Below are 9,748 nucleotides of genomic sequence, written 5' to 3'. Positions count from 1 at the left end.
ATTATGTCTGTCACATTCCACACGCACCCATACACACACATATACACACACACACGCACACACATGCACACACACAAGCGCACACACACACACAAGTAAGCAATTTTTGAGGTGTCACAGGATGGGATGAGCTGGGTTTCAAGTACGTGTATCTGAACTACAGTATGTTTTTTCATCAGTACATGCATGTATTTCACATGTAATACATGTTATGGCCAGCTCTTTTTTGTATGGCTACGGCCTCCTGATGTGGTTGAGCATCCAGCTGGGTGCTGGGGTGGGACGTGCTGACAATCTGTGCATTTTTCACCCCTGGCCTGAAATTTTAACCTTTTATGAAGGGCAGGTTTTTTGAAGAGCAGAATGTTTTTTCATAGTTCTTAATTCAACAGAACTCCTTTGCTTTCAGTTACCAGTAGTGATTGTGACATCAGCATTAGAATGTTACCAGTAGTGATTGTGACATCAGCAATAGAATGGTACCAGCAGTGATTGTGACATCAGCATTAGAATGTCCAGCTACCTCTTTAAGGTGCCAGATCACAAATATGTGATTAGAATGTTCTTAACTGAACATTCTAATGCTGACGTAACAATCACTACTGGTAGTTGAACCAATGGAGTTCTCGAACACTGACTTAGAATAAAATTTTTTGGGGCAAGCCAATATAGGTTTTAATGCATATAAAATTAATTACATAAAATATATAAATCGTTCCTTTTTTCATTTATACAATTTTATCAGTGATTTGCTCATTTTTTTTCAAATACCATAGAATATATTTCTGCATATATGCAATATACTTTTACATTTTTTGAGTGATCCTTACATTTTTGAAGTGTTTTTTCTGAAGTTATTAGTAGTAAAGTAATTACTATACTACAGAGATTTGATAATTCTATAGACATTGCAGTCAGTGTGTGTGTGTGTGTGTGTCTTACAGACAGCGCTTGCACTGATTGATATGTTAACTCCTTGATATTGTCCAAGCCTTACTGCAGTCATTATATTTTAAGTTAATGGTGTAATCTTCTGCGTGAGCTGGAACTAATTTAAATACTCCACTATTCCAGCTCTCAGAAGAACGCCAGATTATTAAAGGCAATTTTCGCGAATGTGGGCCTTGGAATTATCTGCCTTTCTTATAAATGGCTCTGAGCTCAATTGTTCGGGCCTGTAATTGCACATTCCGCACCGTTCACACGGAAGGCCCTGTGGCTGCCGCTCACGCGCTCGTTTGGGCGGGGCGCGCGGGTTTGAGCGAGAGGGCTCACCTCAGCGCGTCTCCCCCCAGGTAGGCGACGCCTGGCGGCACTCTCGCGTTCGCACCGAGGAACAAGAGAAAGGAGAAAATTAAATGCGTGATTACGGACCAATAAGAAGAGAGGCTTTTTCTCCTCCTGAATAGAGTTGGGAGAGTGGAAATATCGAACAATGTGTGATATCGAACAAAATAATTTTGTGAGATCAAAGCAAGTAAAGTTCTCTAATGCTTGGAGCCTGGCCACTGATTAGTCTACCGGGTGTAAATTATTAGATTTTTTTTTATTTTTTAAAAGCCTTTGGCATGTGGATGCTTGACCATCAATGCAGGGGTTCTCTTAGATCACAGTGTCGATGAGACTCGTCTCCTTCATCCTCCTGATGTGATGTCATAGCGGCTCCACAGAACAGTGCAAAATGGCCGCTTGTGTTTTTTTATGTTCTCCTGGTGGCTATTCAGGCCTCGTGTGATTGGCTAACTTATGCCGTCTCTCTTCCTCCTCTGTGACCCCCAGATGGACCACGACCCCCGGAGCCCCGCCTACATCGCCACCCAGGGCCCTCTGCCCTCCACTGTCGCCGACTTCTGGCAGGTAACCATGGCAACACCCCCCCCCCCCCACCTTACACACACACACACACACACACACACACACGTGTGACCATATTATGGTTTAGTTGCGCACCAGCAACCTCAGCAACATGCTAATACTGTGAATCAGTCAAACTTCAAAAATGTGTGTGTGAAGCAATGGTTGAGAACCTACGATAGATTTGGCGGCCTGTCCAAGGTGTATTCCTGCCTCTTGCCCAATGCGTTCTGGGATAGGCTCCAGTGCCGCCCGTGACCCTGACAAGAAATAAGCGGAATAATAGATGTTGGATGAATGGATGGATGGATGGATGGATGGAAGAGGAGAACAAAATGCTGATTGACACATTACCTGCATTTTGACCAAGCAGCAAACTGAAGACTTAAAAAATAATCATTTTTAGGGACGCACTTTTGATCAGAAATGAGTAGTTATGTAATAAGCGAACTCGTTTTGTCTCTTGTACTCTGCGCCCGGGGGCAGATTTTTCTTGTGTGTTTTTTCTTGGCTTTTTCAGTTCGGTTCGTAGTTAAGGACTTAATTCCACGCAGACTGAACTTCTCTCAGTCGATTTTTGGTGTTAATTAAACGGTGAGTAGGAAGGCGTGTTCGTGCTGCGGATGGGGGTGTAAGAAATCGCTGGTTTTGGCTAGTTCTTTAGAGCAGAGCAGATTGTGTGCTTAACTTTTAAAGTGGGACCTGTGGGTTTGGTAGGCATTACAATACGCTACGGGCATTTAGCAGACGCTCTTAGTTAGAGCGAATTACACAACTTTTTGAACTGCTATATATGATATCCAGCTATATGAAGAAAAGAAAAAAAGGTTAACGTGTAGTAGTTGTGTAGTCATCTTGTTAAGAACATCTGCTTAATTTTGGTATTATATGTGCAACACTGATGAGCCAAAATTAACTTCTAAAGAAACAAATGGTGAGAGGCTGACATTTCCTGAACCTGATGATAGCCACGATAAGCTGGTAATGGATGGATTGATTGAACCAATCAGAAGGCTTTACTCTCCACGGCAAAACACAATGGTTTGTTCAAGTCATAACCAATTAGAACCATTGATGGCACATGGTAGCTTTACCCTTTTTGGTTTTGTGAACTCTCCCGTCACTGAGACATAACCTTTAAAATCATCCCAGTGTCTGGTAGTTCATTTCAGTTGATCTAATTATTTCCCGTCTGTTTACATATCACTGTTCAGAAGTAGGTCATCTTAGTTCCGGGCGCGATATCCAGCCCGTTTTCTGTGCGATTATGGAGTACCGGAGACATCGCCGAATATGAAGGCTGCGTGGCGTAGATTTATTTCACCGCCTCTTCTTGGGGACGGATTTAAACACTGAACGATGATGTAGGCTTCAGATGACCGTAGTTAACAGAGAGCAGACGCAGCTCGTGCCGACTGTGCCAACGAAATATGGAAGTTCCACAGAAAGAATGTTCCGGAATGTACAGTGAAGAGCGCTCAGTTGTCTTTTTTCCCTGTGAGGTTCACAGTGAGGACCTGCACCAGGTCCAATCAGCTGGCCTGGTTTTTATGGAGTCATTCCTTCTGCACTCGCAACCACGTGGATGGACCTCCTGGGCTGGATCAAAGAAAATGAGTTTATAGTCGACACCACTGTATTTTTATCTCTCGCGTAATATCCATTTTCATTTTCATAAATGGGTTCTGCAGGCTCATAGAAACGCATTAAACTGTTATAATATCAAACGAATCCAACCCAGCCAGACCTATTTCACAGGCAGTGCATATGAACAGGGAATTTTATTTTTATTTTTTTTAAATAAATTGCAAATCTTTCTCAAAATACAAATGCACAGAAGGAAGAGGACCATATGCCAGAAATAAGGGCATTGGCTGCGTGCTGTTCTGTGGCAGTTTGAATGCGGGGTGGGAGAACGTGAAACTAGACCAGAGCTGAACCGTTTAATTATGCCGCCCGTGTGCAGAGGGGTAGAAACCCAACTCCAGCGTCAGCACTTTCAGGGCTGTAAAGTTTACACGGGAGAAAAATAATCAGCGGAGGAAGTGTTCGCCTCTCCGGAGAACGATTTAGGCGAGTCCTGCTTGAGGCCCAGCATCATGGTGCAGATGATTTCACTCGATTGTGGTCGTAGTGGAAATCGGAGATGTCCAGAAGGGCCTCGGTATCTGCTGGGTTCTACACTTAACTGAGGTCATTGATCGTTTCCAAGGCCTCACTGCTGATTGAAAGGATTTCAGATTTATTTTTCTTTTTTTAAACTAGAGCACTGGAACTGAATAACATTTTTAAAAAACCATCCTTTCAATGTTCCCTTTGCCTTATTAATATTTGAGGCTCCTCCAGGAATCAGACAAACGAGCGCTGTGGGACAGGCGTTTAACCCCGTGGTGCACGGCTCTCTTCCTGGACGGCTGGTTTTTCTGCTCATTTTTTGTTCCAACCAATTATTCCGGCTTCATTTCATAAGCTTCCGTATTCCAGGGCTGTCAGGGTGAGATCTGAAATTCTAATATTCTTCCTAGAGGGGGAAAGAAAACATCCTTTTTTAAAAATTGTTAAAATGAATGTTTTAACGTTTCATTTTCTTTATCTCATATGCTGAAAATCTAACGTGCTTCAGAACAGTACCTCGTGCTTGCCTGAATGACCAGTCTTCCTCTGGTGCATGCTTAGTCAGGTTCTGGATGAAAAATGCCATAGCTGCAGAGTGTTCTGCAGAGAGGTGATGAGGGTTTGAAGGGAGGTGGGTCTACCTGGTTACCAGGTTCTTCTCGAAGTGGCTCTGCCTGGTAGACAGAATCCTCTCAAAGTGCCTCTGCCTGGTAGACAGAATCCTCTCAAAGTGGCTCTACCTGGTCACCAGGTTCCTCTCGTGTGGAGGAAAACCTCTGGCTGTACCTTTGAGAGAACCTCTGGCTGTACCTGGTTACCAGATTCCTCTCGAAGTGGCACTACGTGGTAGACAGAATCCTCTCAAAGTGCCTCTGCCGGATAGACAGAATCCACTCAAAGTGGCTCTACCTGGTCACCAGGTTCCTCTCGTGTGGAGGAAAACCTCTGGCTGTACCTGGTTGCCAGATTCCTCTCAATATGGCTGTACCTGGTTGCCAGATTCCTCTCAACATGGCTGTACCTGGTTGCCAGATTCCTCTCAACATGGCTGTACCTGGTTGCCAGATTCCTCTCGAAGTGGCGGTACCTGGTCGCCAGGTTTCTCTGGTGTGAAGGAAACACTCTCTGGCTGCCAGGCGCTCCCTCCCATGGCGCTCTGCTAATGCAGAGTTTCCGGAACGTTCCTGGCTCTCCTGCTCCTCAGCAGGGAACCCTGTTTGCAAAAACAAAAACAAAAAACCGCACCGCACTCAGCTTTAACCAAACGGAGCGTCTTCTGCTTTTGGCAGATGATCTCTAGAAGCGGGAAGCTGGGTTTCCCCAGGTATTAATAGCAGAGGGTGCCTCACCTGCGCTGAATTCAGGAGCACCTGCACAAACATCAGAGAAAAAACTCAAAACAGCCTCAGACTCAGATCTCTATGGAAGAGGGGAGAAAGGGCTCGATGGAGCTATTTAACAAACCTGGCGTGGTGTAGTCACCTGATCAGGTGTGGGCCGTACCGGGTGAATACCACGGCTCACCACTTCACACCACTGCTGCTCACCCTCTGACAAACCCCCCCCCCCCCTTGCTAACTGTTTTTCTGGCTAAAAGGAGGGTGTTTATGTGAGCTAGCGAATGGGTTTTTCATTACTACTTCATTACAATATAGCCTGTGTTGTAGACTGGTCATAAGGAATGAGAATGCACAAATGGGCTGATAAAATAATTAAGAGTTTTAGAGTTGAAAGCATGAAATCCCTAAAAAGGGATGAGTCCTCACACTGACCCCTGGGGTACCCGACACTTCTGGAAGTTTTAATCCCTGGTCCCCTGCCTCCTACCCCGCTCTTCCTTCCCCTCCCCCCCCCTCCCCCCCCCGCAGATGGTGTGGGAGAACGGCTGCGTCGTCATCGTGATGCTAACGCCGCTCACGGAGAACGCGGTGAAGCAGAGCTACCACTACTGGCCAGACGAAGGCTCCAACCTCTACCACATCTACGAGGTACGAGGCGACCACACAAGGCCAGTGTACTGGAGAGGAGAAATAACCCTGCCAGCAGAACCTGGACTCTGGGTGTCTAGAGGGGTGGAAATCTAGGTTGAGAGATGTTTTAACATAAGCAGAATAGGTTATCCCAGATATAGCCTGGCTACGTCCTAGTCGGCTAGAAGACTTTCACTTTTCAACCAAATGTGGCCGGGTTTTCACCTGAATGCCTAGACACCGTTTCTATATCTATTTATTCTATATTTATATTCTATTTTAGTTCACCCCAGAAATATTCACAGGGAAATAAAAATTTAAGGTGTTGCTTGGGTAATGTGTTCAACAAGCCTTATTTTGAAGCTTCACTGACTTCTGATGAAAGGAAACTGCAAAAATGCTGCAGATTTCAATCCATTTTACTAACGATTGACCAGCAAAGGCTGTTGTGGTTTTGCGTGGGTTTAGGGAAGAAAGTTTGTGTCATTTGTTTTTGTAGAATGTTAACATTGAATAGTCATTATAGGCATTTTTTTTTACAGATTGGTTAGTAAGTAAACTTTAACCTGTCATATAATATAAGGGCCAATCGCTGTGCGCTCATGCACCGATTTAAACCCCTAATCCACAGAACTGCATCACAACTGGAACGGCTATCCGGATCTGTGGAATGAGGATTAGCAGTAATGCAGTTCAGGTTTAAAGCTGAGGTTTGAACTCCGGCTGAGTACAGTGGAATAGACCTGGAGCATTAATCTGGCCAACGGCAGGCGTCAGTTGTGTTGCCAGAGAGCCTGAAGCTCCTGCTCTGCTGGGGGTCATGTGATAAGAGACGCAGGTGCTCAGGTGACGCGCGGTGACCCCGCCCTCTCTCCCGGTGCAGGTGAACCTGGTGTCGGAGCACATCTGGTGCGAGGACTTCCTGGTGCGCAGCTTCTACCTGAAGAACATGCAGACCAACGAGACGCGCACCGTCACGCAGTTCCACTTCCTCACCTGGCTCAACCAGAACGTTCCGGAGTCCAGCCGCACCCTGCTGGACTTCCGCAGGTAGCGCACGGGCGCCGCGGCCCGCTGCTGCGTCCGTTTGGGACCGGCTCCGTCACGGGGGGGGGCGGGGGGGGCGAGGGGGGGGGGGTGTGCCCAGTGTGGACTTAAATCAAACCCTTTGTGCTGTTCTTTATTCCTCCTTTCTTTCCTTCCTCCCTGTTCCTCTCCTTCACTCAAGCGTGTGCCGTTGTTCTAATACTGTAGTTATTCTGTTCGCTGGCCATCTTGCTTTCCTGTCATTCAAAGCGAGTCACCGTCTAAAGTTATGGGGCACACAGCTGACCGAACGCCCGATTATGAAATGAAACGTCTGCAGCGGAAGGTGATTGTCTGCCTGCGGGGCGCTCGTAGGGGAACTGGTCTGGAGGGGGGAGGGGAACAGTAGATGATTTTGGAAATTTCTAGAATATTCAGAATTATAAAACTGAAGTGGCGCTCGAATACCCTCTCCTGCTGAAGGTATTGAGGCCTTTTGAAACGCACCGCTGAATAGGATTTATCAGTCAAAAACAGATGCGCGCGCACACACACACACACACACACTCGCACGCACGCACACACACACACACACACACACACACAAGGATTGAAAATAATCAGGTGTTATACGGAAGCTAAAAAGAACTGCGAGCTACATGCTAATTTCTCTCAGCACTTCTCCGTGCTAACAAGACTCGTGTCGCAGCGGGCTGTGTGTGTGTGTGAGACTGTGTGTGTGTGTGTGTGTGTGTGTGTGAGACTGTGTGTGTGTGTGTGTGTGAGTGTGTGTGTGTGGCACTGTGTGTGTGTGTGTGTGTGAGCTGTGTGTGTGTGTGTGTGTGGTGTGTGGTGGTGTGAGAGTGTGTGTGTGTGTGTGGTGTGTGTTGTGAACTGTGTGTGTGGGTGTGTGTGTCTGCTGAGGTTGAGACTGTGTGTGTGTGTGTGGTTTTGTAGAGACTGTGGTGGTGTGTAGGATGTGATATGGTGTGTAACTGTGGAAAGTGTTGTTGGGTGTGTGAGTGTGTGTGTGTGTTGTGTAGACTGTGTGGTGAGCTGTGTGTGTGTGTGTGTGTGTGTGTGTGTGTGTGTGTGTGAGACTGTGTGTGTGTGTGTGTGTGTGAGTGTGTGTGTGTGTGTGTGTGAGAGTGTGTGAGTGTGCTTTGCTACGGGGCTGTTTGTCCTCTTCGGCTTCGTGAGGTAATATCCGCTCATAACAGAGGTGAGAATAATGCTGGTCTGGCTTTGAACCGTCGCCTACAGCACACAGACTCGATTTGCGATTTGGAAATGCACAAGCGTCAGAAAGCTGTTTTAAACCAAGATGCCCTGATCTCTCTCTCTCTCTGTACCTCGGCACTAACGCTCAGAACTCGAACTCGAATAAGCGTTCTTATTACGATCTTCCAGCGGCTAATTAGCAGCTTCCAAGCGGCGTTCTGCGTCTCCTGTGCTAGCACCACTCAGAGCAGAGTGAGCTCTGTACTCGTCGTGATGATTAGCCGGCTAATTAGCGGCTGCGGGCTAGCTGTGCTAGCGCCGCTCAGCGCGGACTGAACGTGCTCACGTAACTCTGCACTTACTCTCCTCACTAACCGGACACCCACGAGACTGAACGCACTCGTTATGTGTCTGCCGGTTTAATCTGCGATCGCCAGTGTCTTTTTTTCTTTTTTTTTTTTTGCGTCCTTTTGCGCACTAACACGACTCACACCGGACTGAGCAGACTTTTTTTTATGATGTGTTGCCAGCTAATTTAGCAGTTGCCAGTGTCATTTTTGTGATGTTGCAGCTAGTAATATGATCCCAGTTGCATAGTCACAAAAGTGATCATTGGAAACTGTGACTCTGCTGCAGGGGCTTCTGGGAAATTTTCCCTTTCCAAAGCCTCTAACCGCCTCTCTCACCTTTGACCTTTGACCTTTGCTTGCTGTCGATCTGCATGTGGGATGGGGTGGGTGGCGTTCACTTTTCCTTTGTCCAGTGAAATAAATGTCTGATTTTTAAATTCTTTTGTAATACCCCCCTGTTTGATTGATGGTTTTTAATCCCCATGGTATTTTCCTCCTCCGTGTTTTTTAATGAATCACTGTATTTGTCAGTTTATTTGACAGGGACGATGCACATTAATAACATTTGTGTAAATGTGCCCCAGTTATCCAGGGAGGCTAATTCTCATCTGCAGTAGTCCCCGGGCTACTTGTCTTTGGATTAATGATAATAATAAACATTATTATATCACACCTTTCTTAGAAAATATTTGTAGCCCAAAGTGTTTCACAGAAAAGGGGTTTTTAAATTGGTAATTTCCACATCTCGTACTCAGTATGTTTATGTACCCTGTTCCACTCTTTCATGTTTTAGCACAGACATGTTAAATATGTTTATTTGTATGTCTCGACATGTCTGTGGGGAATTGCCTAATTCTCCCAGAAAGGGCAGTGGTGTAGTTTCAGTGTAATTCAGGGTCCCTCCACCAGCCATTTAAACCTGGAAGCGTAGATCTGATGGAGTAAGACTGTGCACTACTGTGTCCTCTAGTAACTGAGCGCATTTAATCCACCCAACATTCATTGCATAGATATAAGAAATCATCCCCTAGCTGAATCCCCTTAGTCTGAATTTAGCCTGCGTTTGTGTTATAATTGAAATCAGTCAGCCTGACTCATACGGGAGCTAAGAATCATGTTTGGTCAGTTTGGTAAACGTTCCGTTTGAGCTCAGAGACCTCTACTTAATAAACGCAGCGTGTGATTCATGAATGCGTGACTGTCAGTAAGCTG

At 46.0% G+C, this 9,748-nt stretch overlaps 1 protein-coding gene across 2 annotated transcripts in view; it reads left to right on the top strand.

The window, feature by feature from the left end:
• The window catches only part of LOC135260509 (receptor-type tyrosine-protein phosphatase N2-like), a 135,603-nt gene that overhangs the window by 116,463 nt on the left and 9,392 nt on the right, over positions 1-9,748 (top strand). For both annotated transcript variants that reach the window (XM_064345774.1, XM_064345773.1), the window contains exons 17-19: positions 1,780-1,857; positions 5,838-5,957; positions 6,823-6,989. In XM_064345774.1, the coding sequence (XP_064201844.1) occupies positions 1,780-1,857; positions 5,838-5,957; positions 6,823-6,989 (365 nt within the window). The remainder of the gene's footprint in view (positions 1-1,779; positions 1,858-5,837; positions 5,958-6,822; positions 6,990-9,748) is intronic.

The sequence above is a fragment of the Anguilla rostrata genome, chromosome 8 (genome assembly GCF_018555375.3).
Source record: "Anguilla rostrata isolate EN2019 chromosome 8, ASM1855537v3, whole genome shotgun sequence".
NCBI classification, from domain to species: Eukaryota; Metazoa; Chordata; class Actinopteri; order Anguilliformes; family Anguillidae; genus Anguilla; species Anguilla rostrata.
Note: the sequence above shows the minus strand (reverse complement) of the source record. Positions and strands in the feature narration are given on the sequence as shown.